This window comes from Micrasema longulum, unplaced genomic scaffold, assembly GCF_059751315.1.
Source record: "Micrasema longulum isolate JH-2025_06_02 unplaced genomic scaffold, ASM5975131v1 h1tg002759l, whole genome shotgun sequence".
NCBI classification, from domain to species: Eukaryota; Metazoa; Arthropoda; class Insecta; order Trichoptera; family Brachycentridae; genus Micrasema; species Micrasema longulum.
Window position 1 is genome coordinate 1 of NW_028279886.1, and position 16,808 is coordinate 16,808.

Consider the following 16,808-nt stretch of genomic DNA (forward strand, 5'->3'; position numbering starts at 1 on the left):
TTGGGCGGCGGAAAAGCGGGCGCGAATCCGTCCCCCGGCAGTCCCGGGGCTCCGGGGGGGCACCGACCTCTCGGGGAGAGCCCGGGCCGCAGTCCGAGGCGGCGGTGGGCGACAGGGGCGGCCGCGGCCCCCGGCACCGGGGCCCCGAAGTGGCCGATCGTAACACACACAAGCGCGCGCTAGCGGACCTACAGATATAACTTCCGAGTTCGAGAGGCGGGCGCGGAGAGAGATCGAGCTGGTCCGGCCCGGCTGCCGATGGAGACGATGTAAAAGGAATAAGACATGTAGGTGATGATATAAGCATTTAAATAAAAGTAAATATGTATTTATGTAAACAAAATATATATTATACAATTATATGTATAATTATTATAATATTATGTTGTATGTATATTTTTTTGTTACGTTTTTCTTAGTGGCAATCTGTAATTTTATTATGGGAACAATTCCATTTGAGAAAAATGTAATTAAAATGAAAAAAAAAAAAAAAATCAGAGACACAGATGGGGGGGAGGAAGGGAGAGAAAGAAGAAAGATGAAAGAAGAAAGAAAAGAGAAGAGAAGAGAATAAAAAAAAAAAAAAAAAAAAAAAAAAAAAAGTCCACAACGAACGTAAAGGAATGCAATGTGACGCGACGCGACGTGACGTAACGTAACGTAACGTAGCGCAACGTAACGTGACGTGACGCAACGCAGGGCAACGCGTCGTCCGGTGAAATTTTTCAGGCTGCGGTTTCTGTCGGTCTCAGATTTTGTTCAGTCGTGGATGATGTCGATTCAAAAGCTAATTTCGACGGCCCTTCAAATTGAAATGAATTATAAAAGTTTGACTGAGCTTTTGAAAGTTTAAGCTCAGTTCCCAAAATGAAAAAGAGGTTTTTAAACTTCCGAAAAGGAAATATAGAAGCTCAAAATAAGACAAAGATTTTTAAACTTCCGAATTAGAAATACAGAAGCTCTATAACGTAACGTACACATAGCATAGAATATTATGCAATACGATACTTCCAGCGCGGCGGAACTATCGTAAAGCAAAAATTATCTAGGGCGATAATTGCACGGGAAACATTCAAATTTAAATTTATATTATGCACTCTATTATATATCAAAGCCATGACCAACGCGCTCGCATAAAAGTTGAATCCGAGAAAGACGTGTAAATTTTTATCTACGTTAAATATAAAATAATGTTTTATCTTAAGGAATTAATCTAGCGAATATGGGCACTGAGCATAGCACAGTAGTACACAGTATTTGTACGGGAATGGCTGGCTATTATGAAGGGTGTGTATAAAACGGTATAATATTCCCAATGAATCATCTGAAAAGGAAGTTCATTATTGACACCACGTACAGAAAACAAAACAAGGCAACGGGAAACAAAAAACAAACGCTACATAATACAACAAGCACATCAACGCCACAATAAGTACATTATTTATGTGACCCCTTGTTTATTTTTTTAATATAATATAGAATAGTAAAATTAAAACCTATGTAAACACAAAAGTAGTCATATCATAAATCATCAGCAAAAATAAAAAAACAATTATGAAATATTTTACACAATCATGAGTAACTAGCGCCATCTGTTATAAATGAGAAAATAATATAAGCAACGATTGCCCGATGGCCGGCTGAACATTATCCCGTTCAACAGATGGCACCTTTCATAATCGTGGAGGGACACGGACGACGGTCGGTCTGTATGCCTGTAACTGGCCTACGGTCAAATGATTTGCTATGTGGGTAAATTCATAATCCATCTACGGATATATCTGCATATTTATTCATAACCTGTCAACGTAGTATCCGAACACTTCCGCGTTGTTATTTTCACATATAAATTATAGATAGATATATAAAACATAAGTGCATGGACAACATACAATTCAAGAAAAACAGTATTAAACAGTATATTACATATTTGAATTGAACAATTTGTTGAGAAATTGTAAATTTGCTTTCCGCTTCGCGCGAAAAAACAAAAATGATATTTTTATTACATAAGTACATATTTTCTTTGAACGTTTATTATTTTTATTTTCTTTTATTTAGGAAACATACAGTACAGTTACAAAGTTTAATATTTTACACAATTAGACTTAATTCTAATGGACCAGTGAATTTTCCATATTATAAAGCAATTATATGTAAGGTTAATGTTATGAAAGTATAAAAAAGAGAAGGAAAAAGAAAAATATAAATGAAAGTTGTTTAAAAATGAAAATTTAAGTGAAAAAAAAAGATATTTTAAAGTTTGTAGTTTGTAGTGAGTATTTACAAATGGAAATAGTAATTAAAAATTGAAATAAAGAATGAAAAACACGCTCAGATGTAAAAATAAATTAAAATAGTAATAACATTTTTTAAAAAAAGGAAAAACATAAATATACACATATTTATTTTAAGGGATTCAAAGAAACGATGAGAAGAATCCTTAAGTGAAATATAAGACAGTAAATGTTGGTCAATTTAAAAAACATCTTCAAAATTAAACTCACATTATAGTAAGAGCAGCAATATATTGATTTTATTTACATATATAATATAAGTAATTAAAAGTAGTTTAAAAGTATAAAACATGCCAATGCAGCAGAGAAAAAAAAAGAAAAAATAAAGAAGGAATAACAAGTATTGCAAGTAATCTTTAAAATTTGAAAAGCAATATAAGTAGAAGATTTTAAACCAAGAGAAGTCGATAAAATTTCATTAAAGCGATTTTAGTAGTAACACAAATTTCAAATGAGAAATTTGATTTATAATAATAATATATTAATTAGGCAACTACTTATATTGCAAGTAAATGAATGAATAACAATAAATATAATATGTCACCGCACATAGTAGGTAAATAATAATTATTCTTCTTCTTCTTAGTTTTCATAAAAAGGTATGTAATAACATGTAGGTATTAACTAATTACCTGACAGTTAATATTGTTTTTGTAATTATCGAAATCAAAGTCAAGTGGACTGCCGCATTAGAAAAAGAGAGAAAAATAGTATATTAATAAAATTCAGTAGGTAATATAATGAACCGGAGAAGGATTTATAGTCATATTATAATAAAATATAATATATTACAGTAGGTACTTACGCCTACCCCCGCCCCCGATTGTCCTGCTGGCCGGCTGGTTCCGCCACCTCCGCCGCGCTCCCCGCGCTGCACTAATTTGAGATGATCCTGTGTTTTAAATGGATATTTATTATTATCCTATTCGAATTTCCAATCAGTCACCTTCGGACCTCGGTGCACGGAATCTCGGGGTAGGTCGGCCGGGCCGGCCGGCCGCCCGCCTGTCGCGGAAAATATTAACGCGGGTTGGTCGGTGTCAAAACGAAAAAAAGTACTCGCCGAATTCGCCACTGCTTGCTTTTCATTATTTCATTCCCGGTACCCGCCTAAATAGGCATTTACCTACCCGATGATTGGTGCAATAATAATTAGTGAAGTGTAGTGTGTGTACCGGTATTTAATCAATATTAATTGTCGTCGTGTTACATTTCAACCCGTATTGTTTATTAATTTGTCAGATTGAAATGATGATGACTTTGAATCTTCTTCCGCACGCGTACATGGTATGTCTCTCGTGTATTATTACAAAAAATATATAATATATCAACGCCGTACTGTGTAATTAATATATATTTATGTCGCTCATATTATATTGTTCAATGAATACGAATATTGTAAATAAAACAACGATTACGCTGGGCCATTATTGTCGATAGTTAGTGCGTAAAAACGACGCATTATCGCCATCTGTGGATGTAAATAAAAAATAAACGCAGGCTCCGTTGGCGTATTTTCATTATGGTATTTTTTATAATATTCAAAGTCGATTTATGATAGCATACATTTTCATTAGCATCGCAAATAAATAGCGCCGTAAATAAATAGCATAAGGAATAAAAACAAACGTAATAATAATATTTAGTTTCTTAAATACGGTTCGATTAAATTTTACCATAGATAGGCACGGCACATTTTATCAAAATGTACATTTCACAGTCGATAGTTTATGTGAGTGCTTCAAAAATATAAAAAAAAAAAAAAAAAAAAAAAATTTCAGGCACTTCCCTGAACGAACAAATTCTCGATGTATTTACACAACTTCAAAAATGTATAATTATAATTATTACAATGATGACTATGAAAAAAAAATCTCTTTTTTCTTTTTTTTAGTGACGACGCGACGCGACGCGACGCGATGGCCGCAGACTGACTGACGTGACTCTCTCGCGCCGGGTGAGTGTAATCTTATTAGAAATAAACATATATAAAATCTATCTACCTATCTATCTATCACAAGTGCATTTAATATATTTATAATATGTGTAGTATTATTTTATCATAATATATAAAATACACCACCGGGACAAAGGCGTACCTGCGTAATATTCAATATAAAAAAGTAAGGCAATCAATCTCAATCGGTTTGTTTGCGTATACATAAAATAAAAAAATACATCGTAACAATGCAATCGTGTCATAATCTGGCGGTCCTGATAAGGACCTTTGTTTGTCGTCTATGCTGTTATTGTTCTTGCGCGATAGAGTGCGCAGATGATGGTCGTGTGTGGCGGCTGTGACTTCTCACTTGGAGCTGGTGTACTTGGTGACGGCCTTGGTGCCTTCGCTGACGGCGTGCTTGGCCAGCTCTCCGGGCAGCAGGAGCCTGACGGCCGTCTGGATCTCCCTGCTGGTGATGGTGGATCTCTTGTTGTAGTGGGCGAGACGCGACGCCTCGGCGGCGATGCGCTCGAAGATGTCGTTGACGAAGCTGTTCATGATGCTCATGGCCTTGCTGGAGATACCGGTGTCGGGGTGCACCTGTTTCAGCACTTTGTAGATGTAGATTGCGTAGCTCTCCTTCCTCCTGCGCTTGGACTTCTTCTTGTCCCCCTTGGATATGTTCTTCTGGGCCTTGCCAGACTTCTTGGCTGCCTTTCCACTGGTCTTGGGCGGCATTGTCGATTTTTTTCTCCGAGCTTAGCTGAGGCGGCGATACGGCGGAGCGAGCGGTAGCTTATAGCTGATCATTTTTCGACGACCCCATTTTGTCACTTCGGTCGGCGCGTTCCGCAAGGCCGGTCCTATCCCCACTCCCCACTCCGTCGGCGGCGACGCGCCAATGCGGTGAGGGGGACCGACTGCGGCGCGCGCACAGTGGACAGCGTAAATAAGCCCCTCTTAGAATTTTGAACCACAAACACCGCCAGCCACTCGCACGCGCTTCTCGCCCGTGCAGCTCGTATATTTTTAAAGACAAACCCAGTTCGCCATGTCCGGTCGCGGAAAGGGAGGAAAGGTCAAGGGAAAGGCAAAGTCGCGCTCCAACCGCGCGGGGCTCCAGTTCCCCGTCGGCCGTATCCACAGGCTTCTCAGGAAGGGCAACTACGCCGAGAGGGTGGAGCCGGCGCGCCCGTCTACCTCGCCGCCGTGATGGAGTACCTGGCCGCTGAGGTGCTCGAGTTGGCCGGCAACGCCGCCAGGGACAACAAGAAGACCAGGATCATTCCCAGGCATCTGCAGCTGGCCATCCGCAACGACGAGGAGCTTAACAAACTGCTCTCGGGCGTGACCATCGCCCAGGGAGGTGTACTGCCCAACATCCAGGCGGTGCTCCTGCCCAAGAAGACAGAGAAGAAGGCTTAAGTCGTGCACTCCGTCACCACGTATCACGATAACCGCCACCGATTGCCTGATTGCCTGCCGACGAAATGAAATTATAAATAAAGGTCCTTTTCAGGGCCGCCACATTGCGATGCGTTTGTCCCGGCCGTTAGGTGTATTTTATTATTATTATTATTATTATTATTTATATTATTTCTTTTAAAAAAAAACATCTATAATATTATATATTTGAATGTTTATTTTTATAAAGTAATTGATATGTATTGTAAATACTTTACCGTACATTTTATTTCAGTTTTTTTTTTTTGTTATTATTTTACCGTGTTAATAAATTCCTATTTTATATAGGTAGGTAGGTAGGTAGATAGATAGATAGATGGATACATAGATACATACATAATCCATAGTAAAAAAATAACATAATATGTGTAAATAGAAGGCTGTTTTTCAAAATAAAGGAACACCCATGTAAATATCTATTTTACAATGTTGATTGTAAGAAATTGCAAATGGCAATAAGTCCGCCATTTAACTGTGTATACATTTTAGTACGTATGGCGTTCTATATTACGGTTAATAAAGATTTATTATTAATATTAACGATTAACGGGGGGAAAAAAACGTGTCATATTCTCAATAATGTTTAACATGACTTCTTAAAATTATATAACTTCTCTTAACGTTTTTCCTTTTATATTTTTTTTTATGTAAAAATACAAAAAAATAATAATAAAAAATAAAATTAATCCCGGCAGCGAATAAAAGTTGAAACGATCAATTAATCATGTACATGTGGCGGTCCTGAAAAGGACCATTTTAGAGACGCATCGTGCTGCAGCCAAGTTCGAAGACAATGATAATACAACATTCATTATAAAATCATCATCCGTTGCTGTTGGGTGGGGGGCGGCGGTGATGTTTAAGCGCGCTCGCCGCGGATACGCCTGGCCAGCTGGATGTCCTTGGGCATGATGGTGACGCGCTTGGCGTGGATGGCGCACAGGTTCGTGTCCTCGAACAGGCCGACCAGGTAGGCCTCGCTGGCCTCCTGAAGGGCCATAACGGCGGAGCTCTGGAAACGGAGGTCCGTCTTGAAGTCCTGGGCGATCTCGCGCACCAGGCGCTGGAAGGGCAGCTTGCGGATGAGGAGCTCGGTGCTCTTCTGGTAGCGACGGATCTCACGGAGAGCCACCGTGCCGGGCCTGTAGCGATGGGGCTTCTTCACGCCTCCGGTGGCGGGGGCGCTCTTGCGCGCCGCCTTGGTGGCCAGCTGCTTCCTGGGCGCCTTCCCTCCGGTGGACTTGCGAGCCGTCTGCTTGGTACGTGCCATTTTATTTGATTTTTTCCGTTTCAAACTATCCGGGCGGAGTAGGTTTATACGAATGCGCTCACTTTTTGAAGATGGCTCCTATTTATCGAAGTTATACGTTTCGCCGTGGAGGGGGACAGGACGGCGCCGATTGGACAATTCAAAAAGACCGCGCGGCATCCGTCCGCTTCCCCCCTTTCCGTCCGTTCCGTTTGTTCCCGTTCGTTTGACTGTTTGAATAGAGAATCGCGAGATGGCTAACTATTTTATGATTAAATGAATAAAATAAATTATCGATAATATAATAAACATATAAATAAATAATAATAATACTAAGTAAAAGGCTGGCTGACTGACAATTTACACGGCGGTTGACGGACTGTCCACGTAGCGTGTTCGTGTGCGTGCGCGTCGTGACTCGGCAGGGGAGACGCAGGCGTCTACGAAGAGCTTAAATAGAGCGTCCGTAAAAATTTCAGCACACTCACTCACAGTTCACTGTCCGGCACGGTCGCACGCCGTGCTCTCGAGTTTTGTTTTGAGAATATTTGAAGAAAACCACTTGCGAGAATGACCGGTCGCGGAAAGGGAGAAAAGGCCTGGGAAAAGGAGGCGCCAAGCGTCACAGGAAGGTTCTGCGTGATAACATCCAGGGTATCACGAAGCCCGCCATTCGCCGTCTGGCTCGTCGCGGCGGAGTCAAGCGCATATCCGGCCTGATCTACGAGGAGACACGCGGGGTGCTGAAGGTGTTCCTTGAGAACGTTATCAGAGACGCTGTCACCTACACCGAGCACGCTAAGAGGAAGACTGTCACCGCCATGGACGTCGTCTACGCCCTCAAGCGCCAGGGCCGCACCCTGTACGGTTTCGGAGGTTAAAAAAGAAAATGTCTTCAACTCGCCTGCCCGTTTCCGACAACCATCCACACGATTAAAAAACGGCCCTTGTCAGGGCCAACAATCGCCTCGTCGGTCAGTCAGTCGGTCCCGTTCTGTTAGCCGGCCGTGCATCTGAAAAATAATAACAATATGATAGAAATGCTTTTGAAAAAGAAATACATAATAATAATAATAATAATAATTATCAAATGATTATTTAATTTATAATATTAAAAAAAAAAAATAATAATATACGAGATTGATGAAGTAAAATATTAATAACTCAATACTCGTCGGTTTCGTACCGTCACAAGTTGGATTATAAACTTATTCTCTCTTCTGATGATGAGATATTTTTTTTTTTTTTTTGCATTAAAATGTGAATAAAAATAATATGTCATATATTATAAAAGAAAAGTCTCACAACTTTCAAGTGAAATATTATTTACCAAATTGTCTATGTTTACTTATATTCTCATTAAAAAAAAATAAATAATAATAAATACCCATCATGACATAAATAATATTATTATGTAGGTATTCTATTACTTTTAAATTTAATAAAATAAATGCACGAAGCTGGCTGGCTAGCTAACCGACGATTCGACATAGAGAGCGCATATGGTAGCCCTGACAAGGGCTTTTTAACTCCTCAAAATTACGGTGTCCATCAACCCCCGCCGTCTTCCGATTCGGGAAGGGGATAAGAATAATAATAGTCGTAGACTCGCCGGCGTCGTCGTCGTTGTCACCGCCTACTTCTTCGGGGCGGCCTTTTCGCCGCGGGCTTGGCTTTCGGGGCGGCCGCCTTCTTTGGCTTGGGCGCCTTCGGCTTCTTGGTGGGAGGCTTGGCGGTCTTCTTGGCCTTGGTCGGGCTCTTGGCCTTGGCGGGCGCGGCTTTCTTCGCGGCGGCCTTCTTTGCGGGCGAGGCGGCGGCCTTCTTGGCCTTGGCCGGAGCGGCCGCCTTCTTGGCGGGCTTCTTCTTCGAGGCGGCCGAGGAGGAGGCGGACTTGTCGGCGGCCGGCTTCCTCTCCTTCGCGGGGGTGGAGCGCTTCTTGGACGCGGCCGCGGCGGGCTTCTTCTTCTTGGCACCTCCGGCGGACGCCTTCGCCTTGCTAGCTTCCAGCTTGAAGGATCCGGATGCTCCCTTCCCCTTGGTCTGGACGAGGGCGCCGGACTCGACGGCCCCCTTGAGGTACTTCTTGATGAAGGGGGCGAGCTTGTCGGCGTCGACCTTGTAGTTGGCGGAGATGTACTTCTTGATCGCCTGCAGGGAGGAGCCGCCGCGCTCCTTGAGCTCCTTTATCGCGTTGTTCACCATCTCGGAGGTCTTGGGGTGAGAGGGCTTCGCCTTCGGTTTTTTGGAGGCGGCGGCCGAAGCCTTCGCCTTCTTGGCCGGAGTCGCCGGGAGGGGGGACGCTGCCGCTGGCGCTGCTGTGTCTGCCATCTTCTGCTGTAGATATTCTCTGCCGATAATCACACGAAAAAAGCGAGTGTGGCAAAAAGTCACCGTTTGATGGCGCCCTAATTTTTTTTTTTTTTTTTTTTTTTTTTTTTCTTGAGCACTTCACTAACACTGACACTTTTCCCGCCTGAGGGGCCACAGATTCTACACTGGTGTACCTGCGCTGTGCGCATTGCCACCATTTCGGCACTGAATTTAATTATTTCAAACTGACACTTAACTTTAAAAACTTGAAACTTTTCGCAGGGAAAACTAGTAACAAAAACCCTGCTCGAACTGGTTGGGATAAAAAGATTACTTCGCGAATTTAAGTATTTCACACTCTTCACTTTTCACTTCACTGTACATATACACTGCACTGGCACTCGTCACTTTCCACTGCACTTATATTTCACACATAACTGCACTCATATTTCACACTACACTGCACTTGTTCACTTCACTTTCACTGTCTAATTATTTTATGCAAAATTCGAATCACTGTTCTTGACCGCGCGTTTAAATATTTCATTACATATTTAATGGGCGGGAGTAGGGATTTGGATACATTCCTATATCTATATACATATTAGTCTTATGTGTATGTTTTCAATCGTTATACATTTTTCGCGTTTTTAAATATTTCATTTTCTTATGTTACTTATGTCTAGGTATATTTTATCTTAATTTAATTTATTTCAATCGTTGTACATTACCGCGATTTTAAGTATTTTATTTATTTAATTCTACGAGGGGATACGTCGGAGAAGGTGATGGTATCTTTGGTCGCATTTTTATCGCGTTTTTGTCTCGCCGAGTTTTCAGGGTGGGTGTGTGTGATTCTCTGCCATTATGTAATGTTTGGGCAGTCTATATTTATATGTAAAAACTAGTGAGTCTAAGTTATAATCTCCTAGTTGATTTATTTTTGGGTTTTTATGGTCTTTTATATTATCATAGAAATTTTTAGTTTGGTTTATCGCGTATTCTTTGAGGGTGGGGATTTTTGATTTTCGTGGAGTTTTTTAATACTTTGTTGTTTACGTGTATTATACGCTATTTTTATGCACTTATTTTGATTAACTTGGAGCCTTTCAAATTGAGTTGTACGTAGGCTGCCCCAAACCGGGAAGGCATATGTAAGTATGGGACGAATCAGCGTGTTGTATATAAGCATTTTCACACGAGTGCTCATAGGATTCCTTCTGTTAAGAAGTGCACTTATGGCGCTCGTTGCGTTGTTTGCTTTGCGTTTTGTTTTTGTCACATGGGGATTCCATGTGAGTTTCGAGTGTAGATTCAGCCCGAGATACTTGACTTCTTTTACCCACTGTATAGTGCTATTTCCTATTGTGAGGTTGTTTGCCGGCGCTCTTTTTCTGCGAGAGAACATTATGGCTTCTGTCTTAGTCTCGTTGAGTTTGAGTCTCCACCCGCGGTAGTACTCCGCGAGTTCGGACGCCCCATGGCGCCCTAATCGCGCGAAATTCTGTACTCGAAAATAATTTGTACCGTGTCGCAGTCGGGCTACGCGCGCTTGTCGATTTTGCCGATGAAAAGTGTTGTCATTTATGCTTAGGCGGTCGGACAAAAGGCGTCGCGGGGGCGCAGCCCCGAGGCTGGGACCCTCCGGAATGAGGGGATCCTCCGCGCGGGAGGTCTCGCCGTCGTCGCGCGGCGTCGCCGGGGGCCCGGGCCCCGGGCGCGCGGAGGTGCGGACATTCGGAGGCGCAAATGCGCGAGGGCGGCAGCGTTGGGCGGCGGAAAAGCGGGCGCGAATCCGTCTCCCCGGCAAGTTGGGGCTCCGGGGGGGCACCGACCTCTCGGGGAGAGCCCGGGCCGCAGTCCGAGGCGGCGGTGGGCGACAGGGGCGGCCGCGGCCCCCGGCACCGGGGCCCCGAAGTGGCCGATCGTAACACACACAAGCGCGCGCTAGCGGACCTACAGATATAACTTCCGAGTTCGAGAGGCGGGCGCGGAGAGAGATCGAGCTGGTCCGGCCCGGCTGCCGATGGAGACGATGTAAAAGGAATAAGACATGTAGGTGATGATATAAGCATTTAAATAAAAGTAAATATGTATTTATGTAAACAAAATATATATTATACAATTATATGTATAATTATTATAATATTATGTTGTATGTATATTTTTTTTGTTACGTTTTTCTTAGTGGCAATCTGTAATTTTATTATGGGAACAATTCCATTTGAGAAAAATGTAATTAAAATGAAAAAAAAAAAAAAATCAGAGACACAGATGGGGGGAGGAAGGGAGAGAAAGAAGAAAGATGAAAGAAGAAAGAAAAGAGAAGAGAAGAGAATAAAAAAAAAAAAAAAAAAAAAAAAAAAAAAGTCCACAACGAACGTAAAGGAATGCAATGTGACGCGACGCGACGTGACGTAACGTAACGTAACGTAGCGCAACGTAACGTGACGTGACGCAACGCAGGGCAACGCGTCGTCCGGTGAAATTTTTCAGGCTGCGGTTTCTGTCGGTCTCAGATTTTGTTCAGTCGTGGATGATGTCGATTCAAAAGCTAATTTCGACGGCCCTTCAAATTGAAATGAATTATAAAAGTTTGACTGAGCTTTTGAAAGTTTAAGCTCAGTTCCCAAAATGAAAAAGAGGTTTTTAAACTTCCGAAAGGAAATATAGAAGCTCAAAATAAGACAAAGATTTTTAAACTTCCGAATTAGAAATACAGAAGCTCTATAACGTAACGTACACATAGCATAGAATATTATGCAATACGATACTTCCAGCGCGGCGGAACTATCGTAAAGCAAAAATTATCTAGGGCGATAATTGCACGGGAAACATTCAAATTTAAATTTATATTATGCACTCTATTATATATCAAAGCCATGACCAACGCGCTCGCATAAAAGTTGAATCCGAGAAAGACGTGTAAATTTTTATCTACGTTAAATATAAAATAATGTTTTATCTTAAGGAATTAATCTAGCGAATATGGGCACTGAGCATAGCACAGTAGTACACAGTATTTGTACGGGAATGGCTGGCTATTATGAAGGGTGTGTATAAAACGGTATAATATTCCCAATGAATCATCTGAAAAGGAAGTTCATTATTGACACCACGTACAGAAAACAAAACAAGGCAACGGGAAACAAAAAACAAACGCTACATAATACAACAAGCACATCAACGCCACAATAAGTACATTATTTATGTGACCCCTTGTTTATTTTTTTAATATAATATAGAATAGTAAAATTAAAACCTATGTAAACACAAAAGTAGTCATATCATAAATCATCAGCAAAAATAAAAAAACAATTATGAAATATTTTACACAATCATGAGTAACTAGCGCCATCTGTTATAAATGAGAAAATAATATAAGCAACGATTGCCCGATGGCCGGCTGAACATTATCCCGTTCAACAGATGGCACCTTTCATAATCGTGGAGGGACACGGACGACGGTCGGTCTGTATGCCTGTAACTGGCCTACGGTCAAATGATTTGCTATGTGGGTAAATTCATAATCCATCTACGGATATATCTGCATATTTATTCATAACCTGTCAACGTAGTATCCGAACACTTCCGCGTTGTTATTTTCACATATAAATTATAGATAGATATATAAAACATAAGTGCATGGACAACATACAATTCAAGAAAAACAGTATATTACATATTTGAATTGAACAATTTGTTGAGAAATTGTAAATTTGCTTTCGCTTCGCGCGAAAAAAACAAAAATGATATTTTTATTACATAAGTACATATTTTCTTTGAACGTTTATTATTTTTATTTTCTTTTATTTAGGAAACATACAGTACAGTTACAAAGTTTAATATTTTACACAATTAGACTTAATTCTAATGGACCAGTGAATTTTCCATATTATAAAGCAATTATATGTAAGGTTAATGTTATGAAAGTATAAAAAAGAGAAGGAAAAAGAAAAATATAAATGAAAGTTGTTTAAAAATGAAAATTTAAGTGAAAAAAAAAGATATTTTAAAGTTTGTAGTTTGTAGTGAGTATTTACAAATGGAAATAGTAATTAAAAATTGAAATAAAGAATGAAAAACACGCTCAGATGTAAAAATAAATTAAAATAGTAATAACATTTTTTAAAAAAAGGAAAAACATAAATATACACATATTTATTTTAAGGGATTCAAAGAAACGATGAGAAGAATCCTTAAGTGAAATATAAGACAGTAAATGTTGGTCAATTTAAAAAACATCTTCAAAATTAAACTCACATTATAGTAAGAGCAGCAATATATTGATTTTATTTACATATATAATATAAGTAATTAAAAGTAGTTTAAAAGTATAAAAACATGCCAATGCAGCAGAGAAAAAAAAAGAAAAAATAAAGAAGGAATAACAAGTATTGCAAGTAATCTTTAAAATTTGAAAAAGCAATATAAGTAGAAGATTTTAAACCAAGAGAAGTCGATAAAATTTCATTAAAGCGATTTTAGTAGTAACACAAATTTCAAATGAGAAATTTGATTTATAATAATAATATATTAATTAGGCAACTACTTATATTGCAAGTAAATGAATGAATAACAATAAATATAATATGTCACCGCACATAGTAGGTAAATAATAATTATTCTTCTTCTTCTTAGTTTTCATAAAAAGGTATGTAATAACATGTAGGTATTAACTAATTACCTGACAGTTAATATTGTTTTTGTAATTATCGAAATCAAAGTCAAGTGGACTGCCGCATTAGAAAAAGAGAGAAAAATAGTATATTAATAAAATTCAGTAGGTAATATAATGAACCGGAGAAGGATTTATAGTCATATTATAATAAAATATAATATATTACAGTAGGTACTTACGCCTACCCCCGCCCCCGATTGTCCTGCTGGCCGGCTGGTTCCGCCACCTCCGCCGCGCTCCCCGCGCTGCACTAATTTGAGATGATCCTGTGTTTTAAATGGATATTTATTATTATCCTATTCGAATTTCCAATCAGTCACCTTCGGACCTCGGTGCACGGAATCTCGGGGTAGGTCGGCCGGCCGGCCGGCCGCCCGCCCTGTCGCGGAAAATATTAACGCGGGTTGGTCGGTGTCAAAACGAAAAAAAGTACTCGCCGAATTCGCCACTGCTTGCTTTTCATTATTTCATTCCCGGTACCCGCCTAAATAGGCATTTACCTACCCGATGATTGGTGCAATAATAATTAGTGAAGTGTAGTGTGTGTACCGGTATTTAATCAATATTAATTGTCGTCGTGTTACATTTCAACCCGTATTGTTTATTAATTTGTCAGATTGAAATGATGATGACTTTGAATCTTCTTCCGCACGCGTACATGGTATGTCTCTCGTGTATTATTACAAAAAATATATAATATATCAACGCCGTACTGTGTAATTAATATATATTTATGTCGCTCATATTATATTGTTCAATGAATACGAATATTGTAAATAAAACAACGATTACGCTGGGCCATTATTGTCGATAGTTAGTGCGTAAAAACGACGCATTATCGCCATCTGTGGATGTAAATAAAAAATAAACGCAGGCTCCGTTGGCGTATTTTCATTATGGTATTTTTTATAATATTCAAAGTCGATTTATGATAGCATACATTTTCATTAGCATCGCAAATAAATAGCGCCGTAAATAAATAGCATAAGGAATAAAAACAAACGTAATAATAATATTTAGTTTCTTAAATACGGTTCGATTAAATTTTACCATAGATAGGCACGGCACATTTTATCAAAATGTACATTTCACAGTCGATAGTTTATGTGAGTGCTTCAAAAATATAAAAAAAAAAAAAAAAAAAAAAATTTCAGGCACTTCCCTGAACGAACAAATTCTCGATGTATTTACACAACTTCAAAAATGTATAATTATAATTATTACAATGATGACTATGAAAAAAAAATCTCTTTTTTCTTTTTTTTAGTGACGACGCGACGCGACGCGACGCGATGGCCGCAGACTGACTGACGTGACTCTCTCGCGCCGGGTGAGTGTAATCTTATTAGAAATAAACATATATAAAATCTATCTACCTATCTATCTATCACAAGTGCATTTAATATATTTATAATATGTGTAGTATTATTTTATCATAATATATAAAATACACCACCGGGACAAAGGCGTATTGCGTAATATTCAATATAAAAAAGTAAGGCAATCAATCTCAATCGGTTTGTTTGCGTATACATAAAATAAAAAAATACATCGTAACAATGCAATCGTGTCATAATCTGGCGGTCCTGATAAGGACCTTTGTTTGTCGTCTATGCTGTTATTGTTCTTGCGCGATAGAGTGCGCAGATGATGGTCGTGTGTGGCGGCTGTGACTTCTCACTTGGAGCTGGTGTACTTGGTGACGGCCTTGGTGCCTTCGCTGACGGCGTGCTTGGCCAGCTCTCCGGGCAGCAGGAGCCTGACGGCCGTCTGGATCTCCCTGCTGGTGATGGTGGATCTCTTGTTGTAGTGGGCGAGACGCGACGCCTCGGCGGCGATGCGCTCGAAGATGTCGTTGACGAAGCTGTTCATGATGCTCATGGCCTTGCTGGAGATACCGGTGTCGGGGTGCACCTGTTTCAGCACTTTGTAGATGTAGATTGCGTAGCTCTCCTTCCTCCTGCGCTTGGACTTCTTCTTGTCCCCCTTGGATATGTTCTTCTGGGCCTTGCCAGACTTCTTGGCTGCCTTTCCACTGGTCTTGGGCGGCATTGTCGATTTTTTTCTCCGAGCTTAGCTGAGGCGGCGATACGGCGGAGCGAGCGGTAGCTTATAGCTGATCATTTTTCGACGACCCCATTTTGTCACTTCGGTCGGCGCGTTCCGCAAGGCCGGTCCTATCCCCACTCCCCACTCCGTCGGCGGCGACGCGCCAATGCGGTGAGGGGGACCGACTGCGGCGCGCGCACAGTGGACAGCGTAAATAAGCCCCTCTTAGAATTTTGAACCACAAACACCGCCAGCCACTCGCACGCGCTTCTCGCCCGTGCAGCTCGTATATTTTTAAAGACAAACCCAGTTCGCCATGTCCGGTCGCGGAAAGGGAGGAAAGGTCAAGGGAAAGGCAAAGTCGCGCTCCAACCGCGCGGGGCTCCAGTTCCCCGTCGGCCGTATCCACAGGCTTCTCAGGAAGGGCAACTACGCCGAGAGGGTGGGAGCCGGCGCGCCCGTCTACCTCGCCGCCGTGATGGAGTACCTGGCCGCTGAGGTGCTCGAGTTGGCCGGCAACGCCGCCAGGGACAACAAGAAGACCAGGATCATTCCCAGGCATCTGCAGCTGGCCATCCGCAACGACGAGGAGCTTAACAAACTGCTCTCGGGCGTGACCATCGCCCAGGGAGGTGTACTGCCCAACATCCAGGCGGTGCTCCTGCCCAAGAAGACAGAGAAGAAGGCTTAAGTCGTGCACTCCGTCACCACGTATCACGATAACCGCCACCGATTGCCTGATTGCCTGCCGACGAAATGAAATTATAAATAAAGGTCCTTTTCAGGGCCGCCACATTGCGATGCGTTTGTCCCGGC

The 16,808-nt window shown here is 41.1% G+C and overlaps 5 protein-coding genes and 2 pseudogenes across 7 annotated transcripts; 3 read left to right on the forward strand and 4 right to left on the reverse strand.

Moving 5' to 3' along the window:
* Positions 1-4,345: 4,345 nt before the first annotated feature.
* LOC148271629 (histone H2B) lies at positions 4,346-5,110 on the reverse strand. The gene has a single exon (XM_088241135.1). The coding sequence runs from the start codon at positions 4,975-4,977 to the stop codon at positions 4,603-4,605; it is 375 nt and encodes a 124-aa protein (XP_088097261.1). The 5' UTR covers positions 4,978-5,110; the 3' UTR covers positions 4,346-4,602.
* Positions 5,111-5,179: 69 nt separating this feature from the next.
* On the forward strand, positions 5,180-5,971 carry LOC148271630 (histone H2A-like; annotated as a pseudogene). The gene has a single exon (XR_015825054.1). The product of XR_015825054.1 is annotated as a histone H2A-like (transcript).
* Positions 5,972-6,322: 351 nt separating this feature from the next.
* LOC148271631 (histone H3) lies at positions 6,323-7,247 on the reverse strand. Its single transcript, XM_088241124.1, has one exon. It carries the CDS (start codon positions 6,971-6,973, stop codon positions 6,563-6,565), a length of 411 nt encoding a protein of 136 aa, XP_088097250.1. The 5' UTR covers positions 6,974-7,247; the 3' UTR covers positions 6,323-6,562.
* A 275-nt stretch (positions 7,248-7,522) lies between these two features.
* On the forward strand, positions 7,523-7,967 carry LOC148271632 (histone H4-like; annotated as a pseudogene). Its single transcript, XR_015825055.1, has one exon. The product of XR_015825055.1 is annotated as a histone H4-like (transcript).
* Positions 7,968-8,280: 313 nt separating this feature from the next.
* LOC148271633 (uncharacterized) lies at positions 8,281-9,338 on the reverse strand. Its single transcript, XM_088241134.1, has one exon. The coding sequence runs from the start codon at positions 9,278-9,280 to the stop codon at positions 8,582-8,584; it is 699 nt and encodes a 232-aa protein (XP_088097260.1). The 5' UTR covers positions 9,281-9,338; the 3' UTR covers positions 8,281-8,581.
* Positions 9,339-15,447: 6,109 nt separating this feature from the next.
* LOC148271634 (histone H2B) lies at positions 15,448-16,128 on the reverse strand. The gene has a single exon (XM_088241130.1). It carries the CDS (start codon positions 15,993-15,995, stop codon positions 15,621-15,623), a length of 375 nt encoding a protein of 124 aa, XP_088097256.1. The 5' UTR covers positions 15,996-16,128; the 3' UTR covers positions 15,448-15,620.
* Positions 16,129-16,197: 69 nt separating this feature from the next.
* On the forward strand, positions 16,198-16,783 carry LOC148271635 (histone H2A). Its single transcript, XM_088241129.1, has one exon. It carries the CDS (start codon positions 16,309-16,311, stop codon positions 16,681-16,683), a length of 375 nt encoding a protein of 124 aa, XP_088097255.1. The 5' UTR covers positions 16,198-16,308; the 3' UTR covers positions 16,684-16,783.
* The last annotated feature ends 25 nt before the right edge of the window (positions 16,784-16,808 follow it).